At 39.2% G+C, this 15563-nt stretch overlaps 1 protein-coding gene across 1 annotated transcript in view; it reads right to left on the bottom strand.

Moving 5' to 3' along the window:
• Positions 1 to 15563, bottom strand: part of ADAMTS12 (ADAM metallopeptidase with thrombospondin type 1 motif 12) — a 71071-nt gene that overhangs the window by 35070 nt on the left and 20438 nt on the right. The window contains exons 11-13 of the mRNA XM_041419368.1: positions 10643 to 10776; positions 3552 to 3672; positions 670 to 914 (exon numbers count right to left, since the gene is read on the bottom strand). Of these exons, the coding sequence (XP_041275302.1) occupies positions 670 to 914; positions 3552 to 3672; positions 10643 to 10776 (500 nt within the window). The remainder of the gene's footprint in view (positions 1 to 669; positions 915 to 3551; positions 3673 to 10642; positions 10777 to 15563) is intronic.

Here is a 15563-nt window from a genome sequence, read left to right as displayed (position 1 = left end):
AACAAGCATGTGAGAGATACTTCCAAAGACTGAAAGGCCAATTCCAAACTATTTTTTCAGAACTGACAGAAACTGGTTACGTGTAAGTCAGAATCCATACAGCAACATGAAAGAAACAAAAGCAATCAGCCTCTGTGGATGTTAAATGGGTCAGTTTCACTTACCATAAGCTATTAACCCATCTGTTATGCTGTAGGCTCTCCTTGCTCTGTGTAAGCTGCCACTGCTCTCAGCTGTCCCTAGCTCTCGCTGTTCACAGCCTGACATCAGCTCACCTTTTGTGACAACTTATTTTACATCTAGATCTGGTTCACATCACAGCCATGTGTTGGTTACATTTAGTAAAAGAGACAAGAAAGTTTGGGCAAAGGACTGACCAACTACAGGCAGCAGGGTCCCTGTCCTAGTGGCAGCACAGGACTATACCAATCTTTAACAAATATTGGAGTGCAATACAGGACATGTGTCCCTAGGCAGGATGAACTACTCTCAAAGAAAGGTGCTTATTTCTCTCCAAAACAGCTCAACTGTTTTTGCTTTTTTCTCAAGACAGCACATTTACAGTGGCTTATAGACCAACATACGTATTTTCCCAGCTCCACTTCCAGGGCCCCAGCACATTCTGCTGCCATGCAAATTAGCAGATTCTGGTCTTGATCTCCTGTTTACCTGAATCCATATTGATTCATTGGTGGGTCCTGGAGCAGTCAGATTTTCTAGATCCCCTGTTCTGTCATACTGAAATATTGTGCCTGCCACTTTGTATTCACCATTCCACTGGATGATAAAGCCTCCATTCAGGTAGTATTTTTCTGGGTCTTTGCTTCGCATAGCAAGGAAGTTTCCTGATTCTGTAACTTCCATGACTTTGATTCCCCTTGCACCTTTTGGAATGAGCCCAATATCAACATATCCTAAGAGACAAGAAAAATTTATGGAGGTGAACAATAGAAATGTCACTACATTTTACTTATTTGTAAGATGATTAAAACAACAGCTTTGCTTGAAAAAATACACAAATATGCTGCCACAGAGCTTGTATTTCAGTTTGTTAATAGTGTGACTTTCCAAGTCAGGGTTTCTAGTGTCACTTGGGGAATAGTGTTTAGGCGATGCCAGTGGCATTTAAATGGAATGCAGAGGTGAATGACTTTCAGAGCTGTGCCAGGGGAAATCTACTCCACACATGAGCATCAATATTTCCATATCCATGCCTAAGGGCTCTGGCATACTGTAATCTGGAGAAATGCCAGGGAGTTCCAGCAAGTTAACAGTCTGTTGTGGGAAAGGTTTTTTTCAATTTGCAAAAAACATTTTCATTTATGTTATGTTCATTTACCCAATGTACAGGTATGCACAGAATTCCATGTACCTTCTCTTAAGGCATTTAACTTCTCTGTGACTGTTTGCCTTACAACAACAACAATAACAAAAGACTGTTATTCAAATGCCTCAAATTACTACTATAAATTCAGCATATATTGTTAAACTGCCGATATTCGTAACAAAGTTCAAGGGCTCTTCATGGATAGGTATCTAGAGATTTTTGGTCAGTATGTTAAGAATGACCCAAAGCATCTATTACAGAATTTTGTTCACATCACAGGCAATATGTGACATCAGACTGTGCTTCTTATCTTACAGGAAGCTGCTATTGTTGTTATACAAAATTGTAAAAATAGGAAGTTCACATAGATACTTGAACACAAACACAGGTAGCTTTCTTGTTATTCCCCCTAGCTGAGCTTTAGAAATTAGATGGATATTGTTACAAGCTGGTGCACTGGGAGTGTGAGCTGCACTTTGTGCTGGTTTACTTCAAGACCGGAACATGTGTTCCCCGGCTCTCATCACACCTTTCTGAAGTCATGAATTAAATTCTGAGAATCACATCCTCTTCATCTTTCTTGTGAAATGAGCTTATCACCTTTGATTACTCACTCACACGAGTGAGATAAACCACGCTGGGTATGCTAAGCAATCTTCAGTATCAATGTTCTTCTCCCACCAGAACTATTTATGTGCTGTACAACATCCTGCTGCTGAAAGTGCCTGAGAGTCTTCAACATCTGATTTTCTTTGCAGCTCTTTTGTGGTGTAATGAATATTGGTTAAAATGTCCTATGCTGCTTATGGTACAAAATAGAATCTGTCTACTTCAAGTCTTTCCCAATTAGATTGATAATATATAATTATATATACGGATTTCCAGTGATTGATGTTTAAGAAGGAGCATTTTCTGAATATTACCTTTTGCAAGTCTCCTTGACTGATTGGAAATCCAAACACTTTTTTCTAAGTGAATCAGTTTTTTCTAAGTGAATGAAGTAAGAAAATCTGGAAGCTCATTGAATGACTTGTATTATTCCGGAAATCAGTTGTCTAGGTCTATTGTAAGTAACCTAGTCTAATGATTCTCCCAAATGTTCTACCTATTCAGTGAAGAGAAGACATGTTGCAAACACAGTGTGTGATTATGTAACTAAAGGCTTGATTAGAAGGCATACTTACAACCAGGACAAATTAACACAACATGGAAAATCTTAATTATGTCACATCCTGGCAGCTTGGCTTTGCAATGTTGGTGTCCTTTTACAGTGCGGTTGGGTTGGTTGTTTTTTTTTTTTCTATTTAATTAGAATATAATTTATTTGAAACACAAAGCATAAAACTATAAGCCAATTTGTATTCTATTGCAACACAAAAGCATGTATATCCTTTCAAGATTTTGCATAGTTATTTTTGTCTGAATCACCTGCTGCTGCTCATAAACCTTATTTTAAATGTATTGCAACTGTCTGGTAAGGGAAGTTATCATTTGTTCAGTATATCATCTTCTGCCTCTCCCTGGCCCTCCCCACCAGCTAAATTACTTCCTGATTTCCCAGAGCCTCTCACTGATTCCCAATAAACATTATCTGATTTTGAAAGGAAAGCTAATCAGCAGCAAGCTTTTGAGCTTGTCACTCAACATAATAAATTTTTGGTTTAAAATTCTGTGGATGGTGTATATGTAATTGTTCTTGGTTATGTGGTTTCATTTGATAAGTATCTAGAGATCCAAGATTCAATGACAGTCAAATTGTGAGCTGTCTTACCTACACACTGAGCTCATTAAATCCTGGAGCAACCTTATTGTGGGTGCTTCTGCACACCTGTGAACTGGCAACCCTCAGATGCTATTAATCCTTCCCTTTTAAATTAAAATTAAATCTATATGCTCCCCAAACAGACATGAACAAATTAACGAAACCCTTGCTGTGTGCACAGCTCTACAAGGACTGAAGAATTTGCTTCTCCTTTCCAACTTCAAGGAGAAAAGAGTAGTTTCACTCAGGTCATTAGCACAGCACTACAGATCAAATGATGGCCAGATCTGACTATGCACAGAGCATGCATTTTTTTCTGGCAGAAGCATGATTCACTGAAACACCCATTTACAATTTCCCACACAGATAATCACTCAGTTTTCAACGAGAAGCACTTTAATAATTTTTACACAGAGAAATGACTTCACCAATGGAAAAACTTAAAGGAAGAATCCGTATTACCAAATCCTTCACTTTGATTAAACATCATCTTCACTGTATGGCAAGCAGAGCCATCTCCCAGGCAAACTCCACACTGGTCTTCTGTTGCGTTGGAATTTATCTCATAATCACAGCCAACAGCCTAGAAGGAAAAACAGTGTCAGAATAAATGCAGCCTCCAGAATTAATTACTCAGAGCTCATCTATCACTGCACTTCTGAGCAGTATATATTGTATATACTGTATAGTGTATTACACCAAGGTGAAAAACAAACCAACAAACAAAAACCATCATCATGTCACAAAACATACAGTAGTGACCAGTCATTTGAGACAGAAATGTGCCACCCAAATGGCCTCATTATCTAGGACTGGCCACTATATCTAGGACTTGTGTCTGCTTTCTTATGTCATAGAGCCATCCACAGGTTCCTGAGAATGCAATGCAGTAACAGAATTGAAATCTCTGCCAGCTTTTTGTGGCCATCTCACAGCACAGAACCTCTACTACAGTCAACCCCCCTGGCAAAGAGAAACTCTTCAGTAGGCATGAAATTTTACAAATGACTCCCCAGCTTGCCACCACAGGGGCATGGGTCCAGATACAGGGGCTCAAGTGGGTCAAGTTCTACTAAAAAATATTTTCCAGTTTATGCTTGCTACAGGAAGAAAGTCAGAGAAAAATGTATTCATCCTGAGTCAGGAAAAAACTTCCTTGCTCAAACCAAAAATTCTGTGCTCTAACGTCTTTAAATTTCAACAGAATTTGCATTTGGTTTTGGGATTTTTTTTCTGCCTCTCTTCGAAAACAGGCAAGATTGCAGAACACAGCATAAAGTCCAACTCTTAGTGGTTGTTAATAACATCTAAGATACCTGGAGGCCTGTGATACAGATGAATAGCCAGAAGTCTGGTAGTATGTCAAGGTTTTGTCTTGGTTTGAGATAGAGTATACAGCATCATAAAGTCACCCCCAACAGGTTTTCTCAGCTGATTTTTTCAAGCTTTCAGGTGCTACACCTGCCAACCTGTCTAACCCTCCTGATGTATGAAAATCATATACCTCTTTTGATGTTCATCTTATTTTACCTTCAGTACATCAGCTACTGTATATTTCTGCAATATTCTGACAGGAAAATCCATCTATTAGACTAACCTAGGTATACAGGCTCCTGCATTTTCTAGTATTTTTCTATCATTTTCAGCTTAAGAAATACCTGAACATTTGTCTAAGTGCCAATGATTTAATGAACAATTAGAGAAACTGAGAAACAGAAACAAGGAAAGTCCTCAAGCTACAGATGGTGCCAAACTGCATCACTTAAAAGAAGATTCCAAAAAAGAGATGCATCTATCACTTACTGCCAATTCATATCCAGCACCTTTCACATCACCTCTGAAAAGTCACAGCCATGTCAAAAAGTTCTGCAGCAGCCTCAGCTTCTCCCTCCTTTCTGTGAAGGCCACTTTCAAAAAATGGAAGGTTTTGTAATGTTTTGCACACAGACAGATCCTGGCACCAAGGACCACACTTATGAGCAGTACAGAAGGCTACAGAGATAACGATATGTTAGCAAGGTAACTAACTTTTTGCCTCCAAGTATAAAGCTATTTGACAAGGGACGGATTTAATCAACTATTCAGAATGCACAGACACCACTGCTACATGAATAGGAGGTTTCTTTATCCTTCCAGGAATTCAGATCTGTCCCTGCATCAGTTTAACACTTCCTAATAATTTAGAGAGGCTGAAGAGTTGCTGTTTTCTCAGTGATGCATTCCACAGTACACCTACTGTACTATTAGTACATCTGTTAATCATCTGCAAACAGTGAAGTAATAGCTATCTGGCTTATTATTAGACCAGAGACATAATAAGACACTGGAGAGTCATAGAATTTGAGGTTTATTTTCTATACTATGCACAAAAATACTTGAACAGAAAGATGGGCAAAGTCTGAAGATGGAACTCTTGTGCTTTGCTGTTAGAAAATATAATTATTCACTGCTGGGAGCTTGTATTTTGAACTTCTCTAAAAATTACTTGTCTTCAAATTGTACTTTTTTTTTTCCAAATTATCATTTTCTGGTAGGAAATTCATGTTTTGGAAAAGGTTTCTGTCCTTTATTTACTGTGCATTCTTGTTTGAGCGGCTGCACGCAGAATTAATTTATCTCTTTCACACTGTCAATCAGATACTTTGAAATGAACATCACTGAGCATATTTCCCTAGCAAGTATTGCGGGGTGTAAAAAAGGCCCACAGGTTTAACTAATTACTTCTGATTAGAACAGCTGCAGCCCTGGCTCCAACTGAGATGGCAGCAACACGGTATCATCCCTTCCCTGCCTTTGGGATTAGAGAATCAGTGCTTCTGCATGGGCTGTACTCCATGAGCTCAGATCTTTCCCACTTGGCCATTTCCTTTAGCAACAGGTCTATGAAATCAAAATATGGCATCACTATGATGTGAAGGGAATCCCTTTGTGCCTTCCAATAACAGCAGCAGAAGTTTGTGTTTCACTGCTCTTCTGACACAGAAGTTTGTATCCGATCAGATATGAGCCTATACATGCAACGTTCCTACATATTCCCGGGGTTTTGGAATACCCAAGAATGAGGTAGGGCAGACAATTTACTCTGCTACAGTAAATAAAGTCTTTGCTCCATTCCCCAGCCATGGGGTGCTGCTGGTGCTGCCATGACCTTCACATCTAACAGCAGGGTCTCATCTTACAAAGCCATTAAAAACCATCACGAAGCAATATTCTAATGTCTCAGAATAAACAGCAGTCATTTACTCCAGATACATTTCCATGAACTTTAATTTCCAGACCATGTTTTCCTTTATCACTCCAGTGAATACCACATTATTTTTGCCATCCATTATAATAATTTCAAGATGCTTCATTCTTCTTTTTACTTGCTTTCCTCATTATTCTTGTGGATGCATTTTCTCAACATGCCTCAAACTTTCCAGAAGGTCAGTATGACCCATTAATGTGCACTTGCAGTCCAGAACTATATGATATTTAAGGTCCATTCCAACATGAACCATGATATGACTCTATGATGAATTTCTGACAAGCACTTGCTAAAGGGGTTCTGGAGACTAATACAGGTTATAAAGTAGGAAAGAATATCAGCAGCAATTAGGCTCTCATTTTTTTAATACACATATGTACTTGTGCACTATTTGCCGGTGAACCATGCTGCGTTACAGGAACCACTGTGTGCCATGGCGTGGGCAACACAACTTAGCATCCCTCCCTGCAGCCCTTTGCCATTGTCCCACTCACCAAGAGCCTTTATTAATGCATCTGAGATCAGCTTTGTTTCTGCTCACAGCACACAGTACGGAGGCAGATGTAATGACCTGAACTGCCCGGCTGAATTACAGGAAGGAGAAACAATTTATTTCCTGCTGCTCAGTGACTAAAGGGAAAACAGCCAGAGATATTGGCCTTTTTCCATTTCCAGAGGGAGAGGCTTTTGAGTCAGATTGGCAGTGGGGGACAGATATAAAAAGTCCTTGCTGTCATTCAAGGGTATGGCCTTGAAGGGTACTGCTTGAATATTCATTATGTGAATGCTATATTGAACTTTAAGGTCTTCCCTTTTTTGTCTCCCCCACAAAGTCTTCAAACAAAGCAATCATGTTTACTTCATGTTGGCCATGACATTGCCTTGAATGGAGAGAAATGTGTCCTGATGTCAGCAATTTATCTTGTAATTTGTCTATATGGGTCTGAATCAAATGTCCTGTTGGACTAGCAGTGGGAGGAGAAAGCTGAAGTGTGAAGCGGTGAAGTTACTGCACAAAAATCCAAGCTGTGTAAAAATCCAATCTGCTTTTCAGTAAGAGAAAAAAATTGGTTCCTTCCCTACTACACAGCTGTGTAATTCTCCAGTACAGTGTCAGTCTTTCACAGTCACAGCTGTGAATTACCACAGATTTGCATGACTGAACATCACTTAGGCCTATCAAAATTCTGTGCAGCAGATGAGTGGCTGCTAGAAACATCACAGATGCCAGATCCTCCACTCTTAGCATCTGCACACTCCAGTGCAAAGAACATGTAAGCCTTCACTTTTAGATTATGGCTTGTACTTAATAAAAAATGGCTTGTACTTAACAAAAAATCCCCATTATCAGTGCTAAACAACCATACTCTGGTGGCAGTATCTCCACTCATTAACACTGGGGGAACAACCTAGTAAGGTTATTCTTACTGGACTCACCTAGTAAGAATTAAGAGTGCAGTTGTGATGCATAATTTAAGCACGGGAATATAGGCTATGTGCTTTAAAAATCTCCCAAATAAAAGGGAGAAAACAGCAACTGAAAAATGAGGGCTAAGACATACAGTAAAAAAAAACCTAGTCATAGCATAGCTTGATGATTTGAGACTAAGTTATTGACAGATCTTATCAGATCTCCTGACAGAACTTTTCTGCTCTGTATGGTCAGTGTTGAGAGAGAACCCAGCTATTTTATAGGCCAGGCCTTCAAATGAGTTAACAATTTTAGCTTGTCTTTGAATCGACAAGTTCTAAAGGAATACCGTGCAAACAACACCTCACTTCAGCACTCACAACGCCCTCCTTCAGCACTGATGCACGGGCAGCACTTCCAAAAAATTAGGAGATAAATTAAAAGGACCAAGTGAAATCAGTGGTCTGTCTGTACTCACTTCTCCCTTGAAGATGCATATTGTGGCTTTGTCAGGCCAGCTAGGAAAGCATCTGGTATACCTCAGGTAGCTAAAATGAAGCACCTCAATCCACATTTAGCCATCAAAGAAAGACCAGTTTCTCTGATTGCTCTGAATAAACTTGTGACAAACTGCAAAATCAGACTAAAATCAGATGAATTTAGAAGATGAAATTCTTTATTGGATCTATCTATCTTGTTATGACACACCCAGTAGGAAAACTCTAAACTTACTTGACAAAAAATAGCTACTCTACACGCCAATCACATGTGAGCAATTTAGACAGCGGATCTCATACCATATTAATATAATTTTTTTTCTCAATTTCAGACCAAAGTGAAATGTTATTTTAGTACTCAGGACAAATGTGAAGTGCTCTTGTGAGATACAGTTCTGAAAACCAGAAGAGCGCTTTAACACTTGTGAATGTCTTTTCTATATCATTATCAACATGCTGCAATCAAACTACAACAATGATGTGCCAGACTAATTACACTAAATGCATTTCCAGATTTATTCTCCAGGACCTTTAATGTATCTATTGTGTTCAGCTAGCTGGACTCAAATACTAGTAAATTAGATGACATATGAAAAAGCTTCTCCTCAGGTGTTGTGCTGGGTACCTATTTCAGAAAGCATACTATCTTTCAATACTGTGACCTATTTGGGTTACCTATTCATCATTTGGTCTCATTTTGCATGGCTATATTGTTCATTCTGTGATCCTGACTCCAAATGAATGTGTTTGCCACGAGATGTGAAGCAACAGTCACCATGAGCAACACCGACAGCACCCTGGAGGGAATTTCTCAGAAAATCTTTGGGTCCACAGAACTGTTATTGCTGAAATGCACCTGGGCTGGACAAACTGCAATTAGATCAGCTTCTCTTTCATCTCTGATCTCTCAATTTGGATTAATTCAGTCTTGCTATCTCTAAAACAGGTATAAATCTGAACTCCCACAGGCAAGGTTTCAATACAGAAAGCATATGGAAACTAAAATTAATCACAACGATCCCAGTCCATTTGAGCTGGAAATCAGAAAATGAATGTTCCACAAGGACAGCCTTTCTGAATTTGGTAATTGGTCTCTCACAAGTGAAGGCCAAAAGCACTGGTAGGGTATGCAACATATACTATATGTTTCATTATGCTAAAGATATGATTCATTCTGGCTTGAACCATTCAAAGCCATCATAGTTCACAGGCCCGTCCTGCCTCTCAGCAAAGTTAAGCAGGACCTCTTCACTGTGAACTTAAGCAAGATCTTAGTAACTCCCTTTCATAAATGCAAGTATTGTAAGGAAAGCTTAAAACACATATTTTATTACTGGTCTCTGAGGCACTGTCATTCTAAAAAAATAAGTTTAAAAAGAGGGTGTACCAATCACCTATTAAAAAGGCGAATTTTCCATCACTGGACGTCCTTAAGAAAAGAATGTGAAAAATGTCCAAAAAGGAGTATTATTTGTACAGGGATGAAACAGACAACTTCTTGAAGTCCCTTCCAGTTGCATTTTTATACAATTAAGTGGCTTGAGGCACACAACTCCCATACTGGGTAAGCTAATGTAGTTTACCAAGTCACCAAGTCCTGCTCTTGTTTCCAAAAATGCTAAAAGCAAAAAAGCTATTAGACTTCAAGGAGGCACAGGACAAACCCTCCATCTGAAGAAATAAACCACAGATGTAAATATATCCTCTACAAGAAAAATACTCATTTGATTTATAAGAAAGTGACTAAAAGCCATGCTGAGATTGTGGAGGTTACAGAATTTACAGAACACTCCTTCAAATGTCATACAGACACACACAACATCCTGGAAATCTGCTACCAACACACAGAATATGCAGAGACCATTATACTTATTCTTCAATGCACAATATTATTGAGCCATATACACTGTGTTTGCCCATTATCTCATTGTATGACATTACTCAGTTCAGTGTTGTAAACTACTTTTTACTGCCCTCAACTGCAAAGTCTGATCCTATTAATAGACAGCTCAGAACAGCTACACATGTATGGTTAAATCACATTTTCATAAAAAACCCGATGGACAGCAGTGACACCAATTACAACCCTAAAGCTACAATACTTTGTGAAAACTTCTAATCAGAAACAGCTTTTCTTGAACTGATGTTTTAAAATACTGGGAAAAAAACAGAGGGTTTAAAAGGCACCAAAAGTAATCAGCAGTCAGTCAAATAGACTCATAAAAAAGGGTAGAAATTACTCTTATGTTTACTGGGAAAGCTTTTGCTACAAACTTGCTATAAATATGTGATAAAATGGAGTACTTGGCCTTGGTCCTACCAAAAAAATAGTTAAGCATCTTCCCATAACTTTTTAAAATAAATTGTAGAGAAATAAACATGCAAACATACCCAATACCTTACACATGCCATTAATACAGGTATCTCGGCTGTGCCTTCCTTCAAAGCAAGGAGTGCCATCAGTGACTGCATCAAGCATCTTCTCTGAAAAATGGCCATCTACGGGGCGGCAGTGGAGCTCACAGGGGTTTGCTGAAAGGAAAGCAGGAACACTCACTCAGACAACACACCAGCAGGACACTGAAGCACAATGCACAGGGTCTTTGCTGAGCCATTTGCTCACTTTCCCTGCTGCTTGCCAGAACTGGCAGAATTAGAAGAATTGAGCAGAGCCAGGGTGACACAGGCCTGATAAACAGCACTTGTGGATTTGTGGGAGGCAGCTGGAGGCTGGTCCCTTCACACCTGCGTGCTCTCTGTCTCTGGCACATCAGCAGCCACTGCTGAGTGAGGCTGCAATGAGGCCATCAGCTGTGATGGAGAAAGGAATGGGAAACCAGCAAATCCAGCTGTCACTAGAGAAGAGGTGAGATTACCAAGGACACTGTCAAGAAAGTTTTCCATCAGCTGGTTATTGAATAATTTCAGAGGTAATTTAAACTTTCCATCACTGCTGTCAGCCTCTCTCAGAGAGCAGTCACCTGCCCACTTGTGATCTTGTTGTTCATCATTTTCCTCTACCTGTTCACACTTAATAAATTATTTCAAACTTTTTTTTTTCCTGCTTGACAACTTATGAAATAGGGATAATATTGCAAGTCTGACAACCTCAGGCTATTTTCAGATAGATGTCCCACAGAAGCAACAGGGAGGAGAAAAGCTGTAGCAAGAGCAACAAGTGGCCTCTGAAACAAGATTTTCTGTGATGGAACAGGGCCTTAATCCATTCCATCTACAGAGTAAGATGAGCCAAACACCAACCTCCCTGTCTCACAGACACTGCCCTTTGTGAATGGGAAATCATGAAACTGAGACATCAGAGACACAAAGGACACAAGTCTGATAAATAAATCGTGTGCATGGAAGATGAGTTAGAGCTGAAATTAGGATCAAAGCAAGGACTGACATAATCCCTGGCTTTGTAACACTCTCTGAAAACTCTGCAGCAGAACCAGAACTATCTGCCTGAATTAAAAATCATCCACTATCATATTAATGAAGGACACCAACACAAGACTTGTCTTCAGGTTTTGGTCTATTCGAAGACCCCAGCCTCACCCAGCACTAAAGCAATTTGTTCATGCTCAGCAACCTGAAATGCTTTGCTGAGAAAAGCAGTGGGCCTTAAACCTACCAGTCTGTAGTGACTTCAAGGCACCATTATTTAATAAGTTTAAAACTACCTTCCTTTGTGCTGCAGAGGTGCTAATGCTGAGTGAGTTTTATCCTGTGCCTGACAGAGCTGACAGAAGCTGCTCCCTTGGTCTCAGAGGGATGCAGGGTAACTCTAAGCCTTCCACATCCTGGTTGATGAATTTATCTTTTCCTCATTTGTTGGCTTTGTTTGTGTCATAGAAAGGACGGTGTTTAAAGAAATTTTTGGTAACGAGAGAAATGCAAACTTCTGATAATGCAAATAAACTAATTAATTTCCAACAAAAGGATTTATCCTTTTGAAGGAGGAAAATTTGCTCTCATTACCCTGGTTTGTACAGCACCGACATACCCACAACACCGCACAGTGCACAAAGGTGACTGCAATTCCTCCCTTCAAAGCTCTCGCAGATTAAGAACTGAATCCTGCAAAGCCTGAGCTTTGGTACTGTGAATCTCATTTGTGTAAACATGCAGAAACACTGCAGAACTGGAAACAAAAACAAATTAAAAATAAAAAACCAAGAACGGTATTGGAAATTCAAAACCTCCTTAATGAAGGGTTTTTTCCCCCCTCTTGTCAGTAGAGCTAAAATGACACCTTAGGTCTGTCAGCAGTGTGAGTTTCTGGCTTCTCAAACAAAAACACCTTCACAAAGTGCAAGTGAAGAGACCCAGAGCACATGCATGGACCATGGTTATACAGCTGGTGGAATTCCAGCTGATGTGAATTGTGTTCAAGAATATCAGTGGAGGAGGAGCTAAAAAAGTTTTTTAGGCAAGAACATGAAGTTTGTAACCCCCACCAACCCTCAGCCCCTCTGTGAAAGCTGCCAGCCATAACATCCACCAGTTGCTTTGATAAGAGCTGTCATGGTAAGTGATACAAGGGATTTTAATTCTGTCTGCACAATTCTTTTTATGGCAGTGTGACTAAAGTGATTACTTTAGTGCTCTCAATTTTGCTTCACCTTGCCTACATTCTCAGTGTAGCACTTTTCTATACAAAGCACAATACATTTATGACAAAGAGAATCGAACAATTCCAGATACTCTGTTACCTGCTCAGATAGACAGATTTTACAGAAAGACATTTCAGCTTTTGCATTGTTTCTAATGAAATATGTCAAACAGAAGTTTGATATCTGTACCTCCTCACAGCTGTGTTTTGATAAAAGAAGCAATTTCATTTCAGAAATCACTGACAAGAAGAAAAAGACAGTGCTGACGAACTCCTGCCATAACTATGATGCTGTAAATCTATAACTCAGAATCAGTTTTTAAAGAAAAATAACCCCCTTACTAAGTCAAAATAAAATGTAAAAGAAACCCAAAACACACAAACTTTCGTACTTGCAAATGCTTTCTATGTATGAAAGCTTTCCTGTTTTTCCTGATTGTGTTAACTGATCTAAAATTAGACTCAACCCACACAAACTTTACTGTTTTTTATTCTTATGTATTTTATGAAGCCCCTCTAGAAAATAAAGGATATTTACTTATCCACTCAAAACTCAATTATATCTGATATTTATTTCATTTTTCATCTGCAGAAAGGCTGATTAGGTCACCATTGAGGAAATTATACTAGCACTGTATTTGGCATTCACTATCTAAATTTATTTGTTTATCTACCTATCATTATTATTTATTATGGTTGAGCTCAGGGACCCTGGCTCTATTTTTCCAGGGTTATAAATAAACTGCATCAGAATCAGTCAATGACCTCCAAAACAATATCTGAATATTTTTACACAGAACAGATACCTAATATTTTAAACACAGAGCCGACACGAAACCCACACACAAGAAAAAAAAAAAAAGTTTCCTGCAATGGTGGAAGACTTGCATTGAGTTCAGCCTTTTCTCTTATTTCAGACCCAAAATCTAAAAAGAGTTAACTCAGATGAACAGGAGCACTTTAGTTGTTCAGAAGGAGCTCATTAAAGCAGCTGGTTCAGTTTCAGTTACTTCAGCAAATTTGATTAAGTCATGATGAGATTTTAACAAAAAGGCTGTAATCCTTGTAAATTTTAGGCAAAAATATACATAAATTCCTGCAACCCAGCATATGCATGAAATACTAGATCCAATCTGTGAGCACTCAGTAATGACCACATATCTCTACCAGCTCAGGGGTACACATGCTGAACACTCCTTAAATGTTCCAGTGAGTAGCTGGCATTTAACCTACTCCTTGTTTTCCTTTCTAGAGCAAAACATGCTTTGCTCAATCTGTGTTCTTCAAATCACAGAATCACAGAATGTTTTGGACTGGAAGAAATCTTAAGGCTCATCCTACCCCCCTGCCATGGGCACTGACATCTTCCATTAGACCACAGTGCCCAAAGCCCTGTCCAACCTGGTGTTGAAAACTTCCAGGGATGGGGCACCCACAGCTTTTCTGGGCAACTTGTGCCAGTGCCTCACCACCTCACTGTAAAGATTTTTCTTCCTTATAGCTAATCTAAACCTGCCCTCTGTCAGTTTAAAGCCATTCTCTATGTTCTATCTCTACTAACCCTTGTAAAAAGTCCCTCTCAGTGACTTTCTCACTTCCATGCTGCCCTCCTGTCAACCGTCTTCAGTCTGGCTGCATCCCTCTGCCAGTGCCTTACTCCCATCCAGACTTAAGATTTTAGCACAAATGCCACCAACACTCAGCAGCCCAGAAAAATTACAACCTGTTTTTTTACATGGTGTCCACATCTTACACCTGCTGCTGATTTGACCAGAGACATGATCAATTCCCTAATATATAGAAGATTAAATGGAATCCCAAGCCATAGAGCTCCTTTAAGGGCCCAGTGACTTATCTGTAATCAGAATGAAACTGAAGAAGCAAATCAGAAAAGCTGAGTAGAAGTCCTGAAATTTGGGCATGTGCTATTTTTCCCCTCTGCATATTGTTAAAAAGTTCAGATTCACCAAGTGTAAACAGAACAACATGAAGATAAGTAGAAAGGAACATATTTCCTTCCCAATTTAAATTTGTTTACCTTACAGCTGATTCCCATGAGTTCACATGCAGGAGGGATCCAGCTTAACCTGACTAAGAAGGATGTGATTAACGGGTCTGTCAGAAGAAGATAAGGCTTCAGTATCTTTCCCAACTTCACAAGGAAGAAAAGAGGTGAGCCTCTTCTCTTCAACCCCTCATCTCTGTGAGAACTCAGAATTGACTGAGGAAATCCCAAACAAAGAAAATTAGAAAAGACAATTACCAAACAGACAAAATGGGGGGAAAAAAAAAAAAAAGCTGAGGTGAAGCTACTTATTACTTTAACCAAGCCTGGAACTCCAAAATGAAGTCTATTTCTGAAACAGGGACATTTCATCCTGTTAGCTCAGCCCTTGTGACTGTATCAGAACATATCTTATTTGACACACAGAAATCTTTTGGAAGAAATATGGAATTTAAAACATTTTTAACACAACCCCTATCTGACCTAATGACTGACTAAATGATCCTGGCACTGATACAGAAAATAAAGGTAATTGTATGATTTAATGTAGGACTTATAGATGGAAGCTAAGCCCTGAGAAGCTATCAGACTCATTTAAATGGAATTTGTCAAATGGTATGAAATAAATAAACACGGGGTCAGTCTGATGGAAAGAGAAGTGGATGTGTACTGAAGTCTGCCCAAAGTGTCAAAATAGGG

The sequence above is a fragment of the Onychostruthus taczanowskii genome, unplaced genomic scaffold (assembly GCF_017590055.1).
Source record: "Onychostruthus taczanowskii isolate IOZ18803 unplaced genomic scaffold, ASM1759005v1 scaffold108, whole genome shotgun sequence".
In the NCBI taxonomy this organism is placed as follows: Eukaryota; Metazoa; Chordata; class Aves; order Passeriformes; family Passeridae; genus Onychostruthus; species Onychostruthus taczanowskii.
Note: the sequence above shows the minus strand (reverse complement) of the source record. Positions and strands in the feature narration are given on the sequence as shown.